This window comes from Pelecanus crispus, chromosome 5 (genome assembly GCF_030463565.1).
Source record: "Pelecanus crispus isolate bPelCri1 chromosome 5, bPelCri1.pri, whole genome shotgun sequence".
NCBI classification, from domain to species: domain Eukaryota; kingdom Metazoa; phylum Chordata; class Aves; order Pelecaniformes; family Pelecanidae; genus Pelecanus; species Pelecanus crispus.
In genome coordinates, this window is record NC_134647.1 from 66,191,353 (window position 1) to 66,210,063 (window position 18,711).

General features: G+C 38.4%; 1 protein-coding gene across 1 annotated transcript in view; it reads left to right on the forward strand.

Moving 5' to 3' along the window:
* Window positions 1-18,711, forward strand: part of USP24 (ubiquitin specific peptidase 24) — a 67,371-nt gene that overhangs the window by 35,362 nt on the left and 13,298 nt on the right. The window contains exons 32-55 of the mRNA XM_075711628.1: window positions 2,095-2,192; window positions 2,953-3,048; window positions 3,205-3,433; window positions 4,360-4,519; window positions 4,796-4,951; window positions 5,529-5,599; window positions 6,373-6,533; window positions 7,404-7,465; window positions 7,821-8,012; window positions 8,307-8,424; window positions 9,754-9,898; window positions 10,358-10,477; window positions 10,726-10,851; window positions 11,068-11,166; window positions 11,797-11,879; window positions 12,101-12,242; window positions 12,672-12,791; window positions 13,198-13,418; window positions 13,843-13,967; window positions 14,610-14,751; window positions 15,101-15,251; window positions 16,592-16,687; window positions 17,339-17,442; window positions 17,873-17,986. Of these exons, the coding sequence (XP_075567743.1) occupies window positions 2,095-2,192; window positions 2,953-3,048; window positions 3,205-3,433; window positions 4,360-4,519; window positions 4,796-4,951; window positions 5,529-5,599; window positions 6,373-6,533; window positions 7,404-7,465; window positions 7,821-8,012; window positions 8,307-8,424; window positions 9,754-9,898; window positions 10,358-10,477; window positions 10,726-10,851; window positions 11,068-11,166; window positions 11,797-11,879; window positions 12,101-12,242; window positions 12,672-12,791; window positions 13,198-13,418; window positions 13,843-13,967; window positions 14,610-14,751; window positions 15,101-15,251; window positions 16,592-16,687; window positions 17,339-17,442; window positions 17,873-17,986 (3,131 nt within the window). The remainder of the gene's footprint in view (window positions 1-2,094; window positions 2,193-2,952; window positions 3,049-3,204; window positions 3,434-4,359; window positions 4,520-4,795; window positions 4,952-5,528; window positions 5,600-6,372; window positions 6,534-7,403; window positions 7,466-7,820; window positions 8,013-8,306; window positions 8,425-9,753; window positions 9,899-10,357; window positions 10,478-10,725; window positions 10,852-11,067; window positions 11,167-11,796; window positions 11,880-12,100; window positions 12,243-12,671; window positions 12,792-13,197; window positions 13,419-13,842; window positions 13,968-14,609; window positions 14,752-15,100; window positions 15,252-16,591; window positions 16,688-17,338; window positions 17,443-17,872; window positions 17,987-18,711) is intronic.

Consider the following 18,711-nt stretch of genomic DNA (forward strand, 5'->3'; position numbering starts at 1 on the left):
TGGAAGGAATATTCTGAAGTGGGGAAGGAGCAAAGAAACATCAAAGTCCTTACTGTTTAAGTAAAATTCCTGCTTGAATCTCCAGAAACTCTGCGTATGTGATTTTTAGTATAGATTAAAAAAAAAAGTTTGCTCTTTTAATGGGAGCTGCTGTTTAGTTTGATTGGTTTTGCTTGTTTCAATTTGAAAGAAAAAGAGTGCTAACTTCCCTTCTATATAAGTGTACCATATTCTGTCTGTAGAGGCTAAGGAGGAATATCTTTGAGAAGCATTCAACTGTGAATAATTTTTACTATCCAAATGTGCAGGACTTCTACCCAGAAGCTTCTGGCCTGTTTTAGCTGTGCACATAAAATGAGTAGAATACATACAGTTTTTTTTACCCCTAAGTATTCTCCTAAGTTCTTTAGCTAAAACACTGGATTGGACCCTGTAAAAAGGTTCTTTCCAAATGTTCAGTGCACAGATTTTAACGAGTCTAAGGGAGTTCAGCTGGTGTCATTGTTAGGACACTAATCTGCACACTTGAGGAAGCTGGACAGTTTCTAGTCCTACTCGCAGGTCTCAGTGTTTATAAGGACTAATTGCAAATATGGTTTAAAAAGCTTGAAGTTGCAGGACTGGTTGCCAACAGCTTCAAAAACGGTGGACAAAGTTATTCTCTTTCATTCCCAGTATGCGCTAAGATTACTGTAGGAATTTTCTTGTAGTTGCTTTCCTTTGTGTTTCTGCAGTCTAATGTTAGTTCTTCGTCTTCCTACGCTGTCATCACACTGCAGCATTAGGATCCCCCCCTTTTCTGTACAGCTGGAATGAAAGATACTTGATGATGCCTTTGAAATATGTTGACAAGTTCTACAACTGAAAGCAAATGGTTTAGCATATCACAGCAAGGGTATCTTGTTGAACTGGCAGGTTATATTACAGTATTACAGGACAGTTATCTGCTGCTTTTACGCCAGAGAAAAAAATAAAAGCAAGTAATAAATTGTGTTTGCTTTTCTGGCAAGGGATGAGAAGTAGTAAATTGGATTAGATGTGTACATTATATGAGTAGACTTGTTCCTCAAGTCCAGTCAAGCCAATGGGAGGAAGATTTCTGTCAGGAGAAGGATGATGTGCTTTTTTATCCCCTCAACTGGTGATCTGTTGAAAATATGGGAACCAGTCTGAACTGCTTTCTGAAAAAAAGTGCACAGGAAATTTACAGAGAATGTGAAAGAGATGAAAATTAAATGTTGCAGATGTTCACGGTTATATCATGCCGTGTTGTGATAAGATTTGATGCCTGGAACTCTGTAAACCATTCTTCTGACCTGTGAACCTGGAAAAGATGTATTTTGTTTTCCCACATGCAGCATTGTTGTCTGTACATGCCAAAGAGACTTGTCAGGAAAGTTTTGGGGGGGTCTGGGGTTTTGGGAGGGGCTGGGGAGGGTTGTTTGTTTGGGTGTTGTGTTGTTTTTTCTTGGTGTAAAATGAAGTGAAACTGATTATAAATATATGTGAGATCTGACCCACAGAGACCACAGACTTCCTTATGGCCATGTTTCTGAGCATAATTGCATTCTGTGAAGTTTAGTGCTGACTTTAAAACAGGAGGGATGATACAGTGGTGATGTTCATAAGGCCCATAGAATTAACTGGACCATCTTTTACAGAAAAAAAACCAATAGCAGCAATAGGGTTATGTTTCAGAAGGCACAAATCAATAAGTAAGCCATCTGTAGGGTGTTGTATGGGATACTGTCAACTGAAAATCTAGAAAGGAGAAGAATTTGGGCTCTTAAGGAGCACCAACTGAGCCTGAAGATATTTCATGTGCTAGAGTATGTACTTTATCCTTTCCCTTAACAAGTAAACTGCAATGAGAAAAAAAAAATGCCTTTTGATACAGAATAAATATCTGTAATAGCCACAGTTGTCCTGAATTTTTTAAATATGATTTCTCTTTACTGACTGCAGCTTTGCATAAGTGTATTGTTAATTGCTTCATTTGTAGTGCATTTTTTTCTGTTATACTTTTAACCTTCAGCAGATAAAGAATACTAAGCAGGGGGGTTGTATGCATGCTAATTTATTCATTTATTTTAGGTACTGAGTTCCAAGCTGATGCCAACTGCAGATGATGAAATGGCAAGAAACTGTGCCAAGTCTTTCTGTGAAAACTTCCTCAGAGCAGGAGGTTTGAGGTTAGATTTCAAAATCTTGACTCAATTTATAACACTTCATTTAGTTAGCAGTTCTGCGTGGTTTCTGATTTCCACACTGTAACACGCTAGTACACCTGTCAGCTTCTTTTTCAGCGAAAAAATCCATCCAAAGCTGTGTTTTCATTATCCAGTTCCTGAAAAGCTACTGTAGCTACCATATTAATGTAACAGAATACATGTTATTAAACCCCAAAATAAATTAACCACAGGTAAGCTTGTGAATTGTAGCTTTTACTAAGGTAGTTGATATTTGGATAGTTAGTATTTAAGTGTTTTGCTTCAGATTTGCAACATTACACTATGTCCTGCATAGATACCAGTGGACATTTTAAGCAGTCAAAGCATAGATTGTGCAGTGGGAACCAAATTAAATTTTACAGTCTCCAAAACTTAGACACTTCAGGTAAGAGTTGAGGCACAGTGTGAGTGGTTTGGAAGATCTGGCAATACTGCTTGTGCTTCTGTCAGATTCATCAAGTATATGTTGCTCTCACTACTTCTGTCCACCCCCCTGCCCCATGGATCCTAAAGCATTTTCCAGCAGGAACAGAAAGCTTCCATCTGTAGATCTAAAAGGGGGAAATGGGGTTGTTAGTCTCCAAAGACTGCAGTTTGGCAGTTTTAACTGGCACTCAGCTGACTCAATAGGAGGAGGGAAGGACAGAGATAAATTAATTGCAGCTCTCTCCTAATGTAAAACACTTTCAAATGGAATCTGTCTTATTGATTTGTTTTTAAGTTTGGTGGTGAATGTGATGCAGAGAGATTCCATCCCATCAGAAGTAGACTATGAAACAAGACAGGGAGTCTATTCCATCTGCCTGCAACTTGCAAGGTATGTAATTGCCTTTCATTAGAGAATGTCCTGCTTTCTTGGCTTTTAGAGTGCAGCTTGTAATATTGTGAGATTAATTGGTACTTTGAGTTCTGTTTCATTCACTTGCTGTAAACACTCAAAAATAAGTATGACGTTTTTGCTTTGTGAATGTAGGTTCTTGCTTGTTGGCCAGACAATGCCTACCTTACTGGATGAAGATTTCATTAAAGATGGGGTAGAAGCATTGTCCTCACGCCCCTTCCGTAATGTCAGCCGACAAGCAAGTAGGCAGATGTCCATTTGTGGAACACCTGAGAAATCATCCTACCGACAGCTCTCTGTGTCTGATAGATCCTCCATTAGGGTGGAAGAAATCATACCAGCAGCAAGAGTTGCCATACAAGTAAGAGTTTGGTGATTTATGGTGATGCAGCAGTGTCATCTCCAGTGACAGCTGTATAACTCCTGGATTTTTAATCAAAAGTCTACCTTTTATACAGGTTCTCCATTTAAAAGCGTCTGAAAATTCTGACCATCAGTCTCTCTTCCTGATCTTGATCTGAATTTTAACATAGTCTCAGAAATCATTTTGGCAGTACAAAGGGAAGCAGTACCCCAAAAGTGCTTGCCAGAAGTATATCTACACAGAAATCTTGCTTGTGATTTATTTTCAGTCATGCTTAACTCTTAAGATCTTACTCTTGTTAAATTTTCTGTGAATAGAAAGGAGGAGGTTCCTGCTTGAACTTGTGGCTCATAGTCCATGCTTCTTCGAATTAGAAATTTTGGGCAAGTTTTTTGTTTCAAATAAATTTGCTTGATGGTACCCTGGGGAAAAAGGAAATTTTTATTTTCAATAATTTACGAAAATGCTATTTCCCCCTTTATAAGCATGTCAGTGTAATTAATCTGAGACTGACTATTTACTGAAACAATCTAATCTGACAAGAACTTGACCCATTTGAAAGTTGAGTCCAGTAGAAAGAAACTTCATTGTTAATGTAATGAGTATGCTATGTTAGGTTCTTGGGCAGTGCTTCCCAAATGGATCAATGTGATTGAAATCAGCATGCTGAACTCCAGAGAGGTGAAAAGGGTATTTACCCTAGTGGAGAACTTAAAACCAAACTACTTCTATTAAGAGAGCAGTAGTAATCTCTCCTTGGGAACAAGAAGACTCTTGTATCCTTGAGCCTGCTTAGAAAAGAGAGAGGAAGACAAATCCAAATGTCAATTTGACATGATCCAGAAGATACATCCCTCTTATCCCTATTATTAACAAAGGCTGTTGAATATCATGGAAGTAACTGCTGTTTCTTGTTCCTTCAGACTATGGAGGTGAATGATTTCACTTCCACAGTGGCTTGCTTCATGCGACTCTCTTGGGCTGCTGCTGCAGGACGGCTGGACCTCGTGGGAAGTAGTCAACCAATAAAAGAGAGCAACACTTTATTTCCTGCTGGGATTCGAAACAGACTTAGCAGCTCAGGTAGGTTAACTGTGCCTCTAATCTGAAGAAAGTGTTTGCTTTATTCTTAATTGAACACTTTTGAAGCTTGAAGCTGAATTCATTGGAGTTGGACTCGATCCTCTTGGGTCCTTTCCAACTCAGGATATTATATGATTGAATTACACAAATCTGAGCAAAATGCTGTACATTCATGTGGCATTTGGAGAAGTTTTTTAAATTGCAGAGAACTGACCAGAAGCTGAAAACATCTGAAAAATGTAATGGATTACAGCACTTGTTTTTTTCTTAATGCAGGAAGTAATTGCAGTTCAGGAAGTGAAGGAGAGCCAGCTGCGCTTCATGCTGGTATCTGTGTGAGACAGCAGTCTGTATCCACCAAAGATGCTCTGATTGCTGGGGAAGCCTTGTCTCTCTTAGTAACCTGCCTTCAGCTACGCAGTCAGCAACTAGGTATGAAATAGACTTGGAATTCAAAATATTTGGGATATAAGTAAGGTGAGGGGAGGCTTTTGGAGACAGACAAGTACAAAAAAATAGTGAGGAAACTTCTGGCTTTGTAAGCTCAGACAGCTCAAGTTAAAAACACAAAATTTCATTAAAAAATATGGGGATTTTTTTCCAGGACTGAAGAACAGGTGGCATGAAACAAGGCATGTAGTGCTGTGCTTTAGTGAAATGTTTTGGGAAAGCTGACTTACTGCCAGTATATAAATATTTGCACTGGATTTGAAGTATGTAATTCTGTAAGTGCTGCTGTTTGCATAGCTAGTGTTTAGTACTTGAATCTTTCTGTACAGGAAGTGTAAACATTGGTGGTGGTGGAAGGCAAAGGAAAATGCTGTTATAAAGTGGTGCCAGTCTCTGGTAAGGGAAGGAGATGGGGAGATATGCAAACTGCCATTACTGCTTTTTGGTGTTGACAGGGGCAATGTCCTCTAGGTCCTATGGTATTTTAATGCAAGACCATAACTGACTTATTTAAAATTATTATTTTAAAAAAAGATGGCCTGGTACTCTTCTGTTCTAGGATCTTTTTACAATTTGCCTTGTGTTGCCGATTTCATCATTGACATACTGCTTGGATCACCAAGTGCTGAGGTGGGGGTCTTTCTCTGAAAACTTCTTAAATGTTCTACTTCTGAAATGTGTATGCTTTGATCATTTGATATGGTCTGAAGATGTAATTGCTCATTACAAATATTCCCACAGTTTTTTTGCATTTGAATGAATAACCTTCGTGTAATTGTTAGTAATTCCAGTATCTAGCGATGTGTTGATAGAAAATGCTGAAGTATTATGTTCTTTAGGCTTGTTTAATCCATGAGGTGCACAGGACTGTGCTGTGGCTAGTCTAACGAAAATGTGTTCACTTTGGTGAGACAAACTCTTTAAAACTAGTACTTATGGGAAAGTTCCAAGTAACTTTCGTCTCAAAAGATTTGGGTTGGGTAAGATTTAATGGACTCTTCTGAACCTTTGAAAAATCCTTCCAAATGTTAGAACCCTCCTAAAATTCATTCTTTCCGATTTAAGATTATTCTGGATATTCTAAAATCTAGATATTTTCAAGTCACGCTTACTTCATTTCATTGTACCTCATATATTTTGCATGAAGTCATTGCATCTTTTCCCCCTTATCTGAATTTATAATCTGTGTTTAATAAAGCATCAGAGCTTTTAGCTCAGGGATGAAAGTGGATTGCTAAATCCCTATAAATAGTGAAACCCTGGCTGGTGGGTGCAGAGCTCATAGTCTGGTTTACACAAGCTTTTCAATGTCTGGTTTTTTCTGTTAGATTTCTAACAACACAGAAGTGTATTTTTTGCAACCTTTGAGCAACTGCTAGTGTTTGACAATGACACTGTTTCAGATTCGTCGTGTTGCCTGTGACCAGTTGTACACCCTTAGTCAGACAGACACATCAGCTCATCCAGATGTACAAAAGCCAAACCAGTTTCTCCTGAATGTTGTTCTTGGTGCCCAGCTGCCTCTTTGGTCACCAACCAGCATCATGAGAGGAATCAACCAGAGGTAAGTCAGAAGTGTGTTTATTGAGGAAGCAAATCTATCATGTTTTTAAATGAATAGCACTGTGGAAGCTCTGAGGCACAAGGGATTAGGACTTTGCAGGTCTGTTGAAAGTAGACATCCCTGTCACGCTCCAGATAGTTTTAAAAGTATGTAAATTGAAGGGAAATAAAGCTGAATTCTCAAGGTGCAACTCTTCCTCTGTGAACTGTTATGGTTCAGCTTATTTGACTTCCCATTCAGGAGGTGGTAATTGCTAAATAGGCCTGATCTTTCTGGGATGTGGTCATGGCAGTCAACCTGGCTGGAATCCTGCAAGAGGCACAGAGGTGACAGGATGTATGACAGTAACGTTGTATTTCTTTGATAGTACTGCATAGATCCAGATCAGAAACCAATCCTAAAGGCTCCAGCTTTTTCAGTGATGTCTGGACCCATGACTTCACCTGATCTCTTGTTGCTTATGTTACCCGTTACACCTGTAAAGACTGTAGGTGTCAGTCCTATTAACTTGTCCCTGACTGGCCAAAAGTTCTTTAATTTAACAGTAACTTTAAACAGCAATTTCTAGAGGAATTTGAATAGAGGAGTAACTGAGAAGTTAAAACATGTTGTTCCATAATTGTCTGATAATTAACTAAAATTGTTATGAGGTGAAGGAAGAAAGGAGGATTAAATGTTATTCATAACATTCAGAAATAGCTGCTGGGAAGGAATTTGTTTTAAAGGTGCAGCATGTGCATGCAGAAGCATACATAGATAGCTATGCTATTTTGGATTAGATGGACAGAGCACACAGGCCTTAAAGGCAACTGCTTAGAAAAAAGTTTCTGATTTTAAATTAAACCTTTCTTCTATTTGTACCTCTTTCAGACTTTTGTCCCAGTGTACAGAATATTTTGACCTGAGATGTCAGTTATTGGATGACCTCACGTGTAAGTATGTACAGGCACACATGTCATTCTGATTGCAGCTTCCAAGCATGTCTTCCTTCTGTAGACAAGATGTAGAATTGCCTTCATGGAGGGGTTACTACACCATGTACTCGATGTGACCTGCCAGTGTGCTGGCTCTCCTGTGTTAGTGCCTGGCATGGACTGTTCTTGGCATTCAGTAACGGCAAGGCAGCTCACTCCCTTTGGAAGGTGAAATGAGTTCCTTTGTCGAAGGTACACTTTGTACACATTGCGGGGGAAACTAGACCGTTACCAAACTGTTTGAAACTCTTTGTATTTATATTCTGCATTTATAGAGTTGTTAATTTTTCTTGGTTTTCTTTTTCTCTTGTAGCATCAGAAATGGAACAGCTAAAGATAAGCCCAGCTGCCATGTTAGAAGATGAGATCACTTGGCTAGACAATTTTGAACCCAACCGCACAGCTGAGTGTGAGACCAGTGAAGCTGATAACATCCTGTTAGCAGGACACTTGAGGCTCATCAAGACTCTCCTTTCACTTTGTGGGGCAGAGAAGGAAATGGTTGGTAGGTATTCCTGTTTACTCTAAAGTGACTAGTGTGAATTCTGTGTAGCACTAACAGGTGATTTGGTCAGTAGACAGTACATGTGAAGACATAATACATGGGTAGAAGTGGTACAGAGCTATAAGGAGTAATTTTGGTAGTACCTTTGTTGTACCTTTGACATTTGATGAAATATTTGGATACGTTTTTTGTTGATGCGGTGCTATTAAGTGATTTTGCTGATATAGAACACCTTTTGACATTTGCAGTGATAATGTAAGTATTTAACAGTCAGTGTGCATTACTGTGTTACAGGTTCATCTCTGATTAAGCCATTGTTGGATGATTTCCTCTTCCGAGCATCCAGGATTATTCTGAATAGCCATTCTCCAGCAGGCAGTGCTGCAATCAGTCAGCAAGACTTTCATCCAAAGTAAAAATTGGTTTATTCTGTTTATGTTGGGTTTTGTCCTAGATCTCATGAATGCAAATGTCGCGCTGGGGCTACAGATACTAGGATTTAATACCAATGTTGGAGCTTTTCTCCAGTTCTCTACATTTCCTACATAAGTGTCCAAATAGCATTTTTAAGTTCTTGTGTGACCCAGAATATTTGCTTTTCTGTACTTCCAGAGTCTGTGCTTGTTAAATCAAAGATGAACTGCAAGCACAACTGAGTGCTGATTTCATGAGTCCAAAGAGTACTCCTTTAGCTCATCATGGCTTGGGAAGTTGGCTAAATTGGAACATGAGCAGAAAATTAACTTTCCAAGCCCCTTACAAATGAGAATCTCAAAAGTTCTGCTATTTTCTTTTTCCCTTCAAAAGAACTGTGTTTTGTAAAAAGCTAATGCCAAGCAAGTCTCCTTGCACCTGAGATAGCTGGTAATACATCAAACGGGGAAAAAAGAGGGGGCTTTCTCTTTCCTGTTACACCTGCCTTCTGTTATTGCCATACAATACCTGAAGGGATGGGTAAATTAGCTTGTGTGGGGTTTTGTGCTGCTGCAGCTGGATTGCTTGCATTACACTGACTAGTTGTTGTTAGAGTTGGATCAGGCATACCCACACTGCCTTTCCACAAACCCTGAAGAAGGTTCCAGTGGAGCATTTAGCAACCCCTGAACTGAATGGGACTTGCTACACTTTAGTGTTTTGCTCCAGCTTTGCTCCACTGCAGTTCATCTCAAGCATGCTCTTTCATTTGCTTAAAGTAAAATGAAGCCTTTTCTTTGGCCTTTAGAAGAAAGGGCTGGTGTGTTTGATCCACTGAAAAGAGCTAAGTAGGAGTGTTTTGTACTGGTCTAGCGCAGCTTAGGTCTGAGGTCACCTCTTGTAGCAAGTAAGTTACCTGGTTGAGCTCTTTCAAAGCTTGTCTCCATGTAAATAAGTCATTATGTCTCCATCAGCATTACAGTGAGAGAGAGTATCTGGCTGTCCTCAGACATACAACCAATTCTGTGTCTTCTTTTTAGGGCACCTACTTTTCCTTGCTACTGAATGTTAACAACAGGTGTCCATGTCAGTAAGGGAGGTTTATTTAAAGGAGTGTTCCTGGTGCTGCTCTTCTGATTCAATTCTTCCCTGTTCCCCTTCCCCAAGAAAGAAAAAATAGCACTCTGCAGTCTCTCAGGAGTGTTTTATTATTTAAAGTGTTCCTTTTGAACATTAATTGTCACTTGTTCTGAGTAATACGGCTTTCTGGAATTAGAAATAATTGAGTCATCTACGAAATAGATCCCAAATGTGGTTTTCTTTTTAGGTGCAGTACAGCAGATAGCCGATTAGCTGCTTATGAAGTGTTAGTAATGCTGGCTGATAGCTCACCTTCCAATCTCCAGCTTATTACAAAGGAGCTGCTTTCTATGCATCACCAGTGTGACCCTGCACTTACCAAGGAGTTTGATGTAAGCAAGGCATCTTTTTTTTTTTAATTTGTATTAGCGTGGTTTGGAGTACTGTATATGATCTACTTAACTGCTCCATTCATGAAATTTCCATGGTCTTCAATTTAAAATTAAAAAAAGCAGGTAAGAGTAAACGCAGACCCATTTGATCTTCCCCAGAAGCAAATACTCCAGTGAGTCTTTGTCAGTTATTATCTGGATAAGAAAGAAGTATTTCCTAAATATCACCAATTTTGTTTAGATACATTTTAGGCTATTTTGAACAGTTTTGTGCAAAGTGTTAAATATCTAAATGACCAAATATAGGGCTCTTGTAATCTTTCAGAATTTATATTCCTGGTTTTCTATTAAATTGCTCTTAACAGCTTATATAAAGGTGGTTATAAAAGCTATAGTATGTTGTTGGAGTCTTACGCTTTTTATAACTTACTGGTACAAAAAATGTGTTTGTCATTCTAGTATCTTCCACCAGTGGATAGTCGCTCCATTTCAGGGTTTGTGGGATTGAAGAATGGTGGTGCTACTTGTTACATGAATGCCGTCTTCCAGCAGCTATACATGCAGCCTGGTCTCCCAGAGGTAATTGATTCAACATCCAGTAAAGTCCTCTTCTTGGAATTACTGTCACCTGAATTGCAAGTTCATCTTAGCACCATTTGTAAATGAATTGTTTTTTAAAAAAAAAAAAAAAAAAAAATTTTGTGTGTATGTGCATAAATATATACACACAATAAATATATATATTATAAGTTGTTGTGCTGTGTGTCATGACAACTTACAGTAATAATTTTGCCAAGAACCAATTTAATAAGTTTGTTTCCTTCCAGGCCTTGCTTTCCATTGATGATGATACAGACAATCCAGATGACAATGTGTTCTATCAAGTTCAATCTCTTTTTGGTCATTTGATGGAAAGCAAGCTACAGTATTATGTACCTGAGAACTTTTGGAAGGTATTACATCTTTTTGTTTATAATACATACCTTTCCTACTTAACCAGTTATCATTTATTCAGCCTTTTCTCATTGCAGAATTTCTAGAGATAAAGTAAGTTCTACTTCAAAAAGTCCAAACATGTAAAAATAACAAATTTCTTTCTAGGAATCACTTTCTTTAGTGATATGTATATGAAACAACCACCTTTTTATATATATTTATACTTTATATAGATTTTCAAGATGTGGAATAAGGAACTTTATGTTAGAGAGCAACAGGATGCTTATGAGTTCTTCACCAGTCTTATAGATCAAATGGATGAGTACCTCAAGGTAAAAACCTCAGGGATTTCTTTCCTTGTTTGTATGCATCTCCTTGGTACCTTTTATCTCTTTCTCCTTTGTTCTTCACAAAAGAAGGCAGAGAGCCATTTGGCTTATTTTATAATGTACATAGTATTCAGAAGTTTAAAATGTCTATTGCTTTTTTGGTAGAATCATAGAATAGAATCGTTTAGGTTGGAAAAGACCTTTAAGATCATCCAGTCCAACCATTAACCTACACTACCAAGTCCACACTAAACCAGTCAAGGGTAGACTAGACTAAACCATGTCCCAAAGTGCCACATCTACCCATTTTTTGAATGCTTCCAGGGATGGTGACTCCACCATCTCTCTGGGCAGCCTGTTCCAATGCTTGACTACCCTTTCCGTGAAGAAACTTTTCCTAATACCCAATCTAAACCTCCCCTGGTGCAGCTTGAGCCCATTTCCTCTTGTCCTATCGCTAACTACTTGGGCGAAGAGACCAACACCCACCTCACTACAACCTCCTTTCAGGTAGTTGTAGAGAGCGATAAGGTCTCCCCTCAGCCTTCTCTTCTCCAGACTAAACAACCCTTTCACTCTGGTCTTTCACTCTGCAATATATCCAGCTGATGTCTAACTTTACATCTCCAACAGAAAATAGGAAGAGACCAAATATTTAAGAATACTTTTCAAGGAATCTTCTCTGATCAGAAGATCTGCAAGGACTGTCCTCACAGGTAATGTTAAATTTAGTGCATTAGTTATGTGCTCCCATAACTATTAAAATATGTAGGTCAAAATAGCACAAGAAGGTAGACACGTATGCCTTTGTGAGAATCACAGCTGTCAATAGCTATTGGGCAAATGCGATATTCTTTCCTAAGCACATGTCTTGTTAATGCAAGTTGGATAGGTTCTACTCTGTCAATGCCTTGACTATTTTTCTTCTTGAATTTAGGTATGAGCGTGAGGAAGCCTTCATGGCTCTCAACCTAGGTGTGACTTCATGTCAAAGTCTGGAAATATCATTGGATCAGTTTGTTAGAGGAGAAGTTCTGGAAGGAAGCAATGCATACTACTGCGAAAAGTGCAAAGAAAAGGTACTGGTTCTTCATGTATGTGAAAGAAGATTCAGCTGTAGCTTGTTGTTTTCTTAAGCATTACATGCTCATAGAAGCCATGCTTATATACTGTTTACTCTTTCTTAGTTGAAGACATAATTGGAAGGTTAAATCCATAAATCCATGCGGATAGCATTCTTCATTCCCTGTAATTCATATTGTAGACTGAACACTTAGAGGGATGGCAGGATGGTAAAATGTTCTGTAACATACCAGCCCACTGCACAAACTCTGTATTAGCTGCATTAGTACTTTATCTGTACGTATTATAGTCATCATATGGTCATCCTGCCTCCCATGGCGGTATTGTACATCAGTTCAAGATGGCTGGAATGGGGCATCTGTAGAAGAATACCACAGAATGTTTGAGGTACATAGATAGGGGTGATATTCTCTTTTCTTTTTAAGAGAACTACAGTGAAGCGCACATGCATTAAGGTCTTACCTAGCCTGTTGGTGATTCACCTGATGAGATTTGGCTTTGATTGGGAGAGCGGACGTTCTATTAAATATGATGAACAAATAAGGGTAAGAAAACTTTTCTGTATGGCGGCTCCCTCCCCCCGCCTTGTGGAGTGGACAGTGGAGTGGAATCTCACTCTTCCTATTCGTTCTTCCTTCTTTCCCCCACATTTTGATACTGGGATTTTGAGTACATGGTACACTTACAATATGATCGTGCTACAGAAAATCAGTATTTTTCCTTAGAGCTTTCCTTGTCTGCAACATTCTCGGGGTCCTTGCAGAAAGCAAGAGCAAAAAACTCTGGAAAGACATTTTATTTAACTTCTGTGTCATAAGGATAAAAAGTTGGAGTACCATGTTTTCCTCTGGTGTTCCCAGTGTGGGAAGTATTAATACAATTCTCATAAAATTACACTAATCAGGTACACAACACAATCTCTTAGTTAATCTGAAATATCTCTTCAAACAGTTTCCCTGGATGCTGAACATGGAACCTTACACTGTGTCAGGGATGGCTCGCCAGGACTCATCTTCAGAAGTGGGTGATAATGGTAGAAATGCAGATCAAGGAGGCGGAGGCTCCCCAAGGAAGAAAGTTGCCCCTACAGAAAACTATGAGCTTGTTGGTGTGATTGTTCATAGTGGCCAGGCACATGCAGGGCACTACTACTCCTTTATAAAGGACAGGAGGTAATGGCCAAGAAGACTTGCATGGGGGGTTTGAGAGTGGTCTAAAGACTATCTGTTTTGGGAAGATATAGTGAGCCATTCAGAGCTCTGTTGGAGGCACTCTTCCCTTTAACATCCAACAGTGTAGGTGTTATGGTGTCTCATGTTACTGTCTTACTATAAAAGTCTCAGGAATTCTTATGTACCTTGTATAGCAGTTTGAGGGCTTCCTATGACATTTAGCTGCAGGTGATGTGCTTCTCATTTTTAATCAAGCTTTTTTTTTTTAAAATGAAACTTTGACATTGAACTGAGCTTTCTATTTACTGTCAAAACATGTGATTTCAGGGTTGTCGTTTCTAGGTTATTCAGGACAGTTTGGTTTTTTTACTAGACAGTCAAGTAACTTTGTTTCTGTTGTGTTTCTGTTCTGTTTTGATCACAGGGGATGTGGAAAAGGAAAGTGGTATAAATTTAATGACACCATTGTTGAAGAATTTGATTTAACTGATGAAACCTTGGAATATGAATGTTTTGGTGGAGAATATAGACCTAAAGTCTATGATCAATGTAAGCAGATGTACAGATTGATTTACAGTAGCTTTATATTTCATACTGGCTCTCAGTAGAGGTAGAACTCAGTCCATTATACCTGCTTTGGTCTAATAATCCTTCTGAAGCATTTTTTTTCCTGAAGTCTTCTGTTTACTGAAGGACATAACAGCTTGTATATGGCCTAATATTAATTGAACCATATTCACTGTTGTTCAGCACTTTGTAGACCTAGTAGCAGAGGAGATTCAAAAGTAAAATGGCACCTTGCTAAAGTAGTTTTAGGGGAAAAAAAAAAACCCAAACACCCACAAAACAGGCCTTATTTTAGGCTAGTGACAAGGACTGTGCATAGAACATGGTGTGGCATCATATAGTTAAAGTTTAAGGAATTAATTCCAAATATATTTCCACTAATATTCACTTGTTTCATAATTCTGATAATTATCTTTCTAAAATACATATACTTTTTACAAAAATATTTTAGAATTCAGGTTTTTGTTACTCATTAACATAGACTGATGTTTTAATCTGACAAATAACTTTATATAGCCACAGTGGATATTACTTGCACACCCAGTTTGACTTCATTCCCAGTATAGGAATGAAAGAGATACTAACCCTTCAAAGGCCCTCATCGAATGCCTTTTCTCCCACCAGCTAACCCTTACCCTGATGTGCGTCGGCGCTACTGGAATGCTTATATGCTGTTTTACCAGAGAGTGTCTGATCAGAACTCTCCAGTCTTACCAAAGAAAAGTCGAGTGAGTGTTGTGCGTCAAGAAGCTGAGGACCTCTCATTGTAAGTTCCTCTTGTGTCTGTAAAGGTTTCTCTTATGTTGGTATCTAGACCCTATCTCCAGAACTCAGAAATCAGTAATTCCTGTTTGACAAAGGAATGTACTGAGCCTTCTGTTGTGTTGGTTTTTAAGCTGCTTAATGAATAGTCTTTTATTGCTTTTATAATTTCCTCTTCCATACTGCTGTCACTATTGCAGTAAGAAGTTCCAGCTGACTGACAGCCTTAAGAAGTGTTTAGACTGTCATCTAAATTTGCCCTAAGATTGTACTAGCTGTACTGGTATTTTAAATTTGAACTGTAGATTTGTCATAGGATTTCATTATTCACCTTGAGCATGTATATATTTCAGATCTGCCCCATCTTCACCAGAAATTTCACCCCAGTCATCACCTCGACCCCACAGGCCCAACAGTGACCGCCTCTCCATCTTGACCAAGCTGGTTCGAAAAGGAGAAAAAAAGGGACTCTTTGTAGAGAAAATGCCTGTGCGGATATATCAGGTAGAGCACTCCAAAAGTGGCAACTAAATTGTACTCATAGGAAACTTAAGCACATAGTAAGAGGAACACAGTAATTTTAAAGGTGGCCTTGAAGTAATTCCCTTCTTGAAAGCAAAGCTAGAAAATAATTCTGGTTTCTGATGTAAAGTTATTAACAAGCTGCTCAGTGGTACGTTATTGTAAGTTTTGCTGTCCCTTCTCACAAAATTGACCCGTCATTCTTTGCTTTGAAGAAACTGCAGGCAAGTTAGTCAAATATGAGATAATGGCAGCAGTCAGCATGCAGGCAGGGAGAGATGAGAGCAGAAAAGATGGTTCATTGAAGTACACTTGAAGAGGAATGGAGAAGATGGCGAATTACAGTCATCCTCTAGTTCTTGAGTTCACAAGAAAGTAAAAAGGGGAGAAGAGAAACCAAAACTGACTTCAATTCTGTTTGTGTCTGTTAGCTTATTTAATACTGAATGTGTTCTCAAAGGTGAAAACAAGGATGTTGAAGGCAACTTTGCAAATCAGGGCTGAAAATGAAGGTGCGATGGCATTGACAGAGCAGTGAGAGGATGGTAGAACATGGATATCGGTTAGCTGTCATAAGAGGAAGGTGTCAGTCTGCAGGCCTGCAGCTCTGGTTCATACAGGAGAGGATACAATCTTGCATATATTTGGTCTTCTGAACACACACCATCCTGCTGATGTGCACATGTGCAAGAGAGCCTACATCACATACACAGTAAGAATAAACTGCAGGCTATGTATGGCCATCCACATGGGCTGCATCAGGGCATTAATAGTCATTTTAGGCATTCTTGTATCTGGGGTTGTATTATTACAATGAACAGAACTTGGCTCAAAATTATTGAGAGTCTTTCAGCAAAATCTCACTTGAAAAAAGAGGGACTTGGCATTTAAGTATGTTATTGTGGCTGCAGCTTGTAATTATACCATGGCTCCTTGCTGTACATGTAAATTTGCTAAGCAAGCCTTTCCAGTTTGAATTATGTTCTCTTGGCTTTTTTATTAAAATTATTAAAAACCTATCAGCAACTCTTCCTTTTTCTTTTCCTTTAATAGCCAAATTATTAAGTCCTTCATCTCTTGTCTTGTGTTTTGTAATATCTGTGGAAGAAAATATAAAGAAGAAAATATAAAACCAGGTTTTATACAGGTCTTCTAAGTCTCCTGTGTGTATTTTCCCCTCTGCTGAAGTAGTGATTCAGAGTTTGAACAGAATAGGTCTGACACTGGACTTTGAACGCCACACATATTTGCATAAAAGATGCAATTTTAGTTAGAGAAATGTACTTTGACAACATTTTAAATTTTTTTGCTTTCTTTTACAGATGGTCAGAGATGAAAACTTGAAATTTATGAAGAACAGAGATGTATACAGTAGTGACTACTTCAGTTTTGTTCTGTCATTAGCTTCACTGAATGCTGTAAGTACCTAGATTTTAATCTTAGAGTATTCAGAATATGTTGGGTAGAAAGGGCCACAGAAGCTATTTGGCTCATAACCAGGAAAACTGGAAGAGGAGGGTTGACATGATTTTGCTTTTCCAGCTGAGCAATTCATTGTCCTAAGTAACTTTCCACAGTGATAACATCTGTCTCAAAGCTGACTCCAGCCTCCTGTTCTAGTAGTGGGAGAAACACCATTGTGCCATAGTAAAATTTATGAAATAACATGCACCTTTTTTAATGATGCAAACTGACCTCTAGGATAGAAATTCCTCTCTATATAGAAGATCCAAAAGTTGGTGTTGGTCACCTCCAAGTTGATAAACTTTAACTGGAAATACAGTTTACTAATTAAGTTTTTCTAAATAGAGTAATAAACAAACCAGCATTTATTAAATTTATTAAATCCACAGATCTAGCAGGCCTTACAGCAAGTTTGTTCCTGTTTTAGCATATTTGTTTACAAGCATAGTCAGCACTAGAGACTGTTTTTAGCACAGAAAAATGCTTTGGTTTATTTTTTGCAAATGAAGCAAATTACTTTAATAGAACATGCTGATGTGTTTAAGAGACAGAATATGTGCTGCAGGCATAGTTCTGCTCTGAAGTAAATTTGACATTTCTTTCAGACTAAGGTAAAGCATCCTTATTATCCATGCATGGCAAAGGTGAGCTTACAGCTGGCAGTCCAATTCCTCTTCCAAACCTATCTCCGAACCAAGAAGAAACTCAGGTAAGGCCTTGTTCTGCATACTGTAACAACATTCTGAGGTTTTCGTGTTCGTTGTACCTATAGCACCTTGAAATTAATCCTGTGGGTAATGTAGAGATACACAGGAGTAGCAATACATTCCTGCTTTGCATTGGAATCCCATCGCAAAGAAATCGGAGAGGAAGGAGGGTCATACTTAACCTGACAGTTTGCTGCCTCTCCCAGCTGTCCTTTATTTCCACGGTAGTGGATTGGGCATGGAAAGGCTTTAATGGATTTAAAGACAGCAAGTTGTTCCAGAATACTTCTCTAAGTGTTGTTGTCTTAAGCCATTTAATGTATGTTCAATTAAAGTAAAAATTCTTTCTATTTGGCAAACAAGAAGCATGGCTTAGGTTTTGGAGGTGTTTTTTCTCTTTCATTTCTAACAGTTGTCCTTGTTTTGTTAAAGGGCTGATACAGAAGAATGGATTGCCACCATAGATGCTCTGCTCTCCAAAAGCATTGATGCTTGTCAGTGGTTGGTTGAATATTTTGTTGGGCCAGAAGGCCGGGAGCTTGTAAAGTAAGTACTGGTAATTCTGTCTTGGGTGTTTTGTGTCTCATGTATGGATAAAGCTTCCTAATAACATGATCTGACCTCTACTGATCTATTCCCAAAGGGTTGACTGTGCACATTCTTTAAACAGACACTCTAGATAATCACTTAGGTTTTTATTTCTAGTATTTTCTCAGATTGTGCAGCTTTCTGAGTAATTCTGAAAATCTAATAAAATAGTGCAGTGGACATGGAGGAGGATGCAGATGTTTAATTCAGTAGAGTGCCTTGGAATGTGTTTAAGTTTATGTCTAGTCACTCCTGCAGGAGGTGGGAAAGGAGAATGTGGTGAAAGTGTTTGGGGTAAGGTAAGTTAAATACTTACCTGACAAAGATCACAGATAAACTGGTAAGAATTTTTCTCACCAAGCACAGTGTCAGCTAACAGGTGTTTTTTTGAAAACACCTAAGACAAATTCTTGGAGAACTGACACACTTAGAGAGGTGTGTCAATGTAAAAAAAATTTTATCTTTGAAGCTGCATTGAAAGACAGGATCCTGTGATAGCTTTTAGTTTTTTGGTTGTTGTTGGGGTTGGGGTTTTTTTTGTTATTTGAATGAATAAATATAAAGTAATCTTATAGGCCTTACTAGTGACAAGCAGGAGTGCAGGAAAATAAGTTAAAGCTTATCCACAGAAGTACAATACAAGAAGTATCTGGACTGTTTTCCTTCTTAAAATAATAAACACC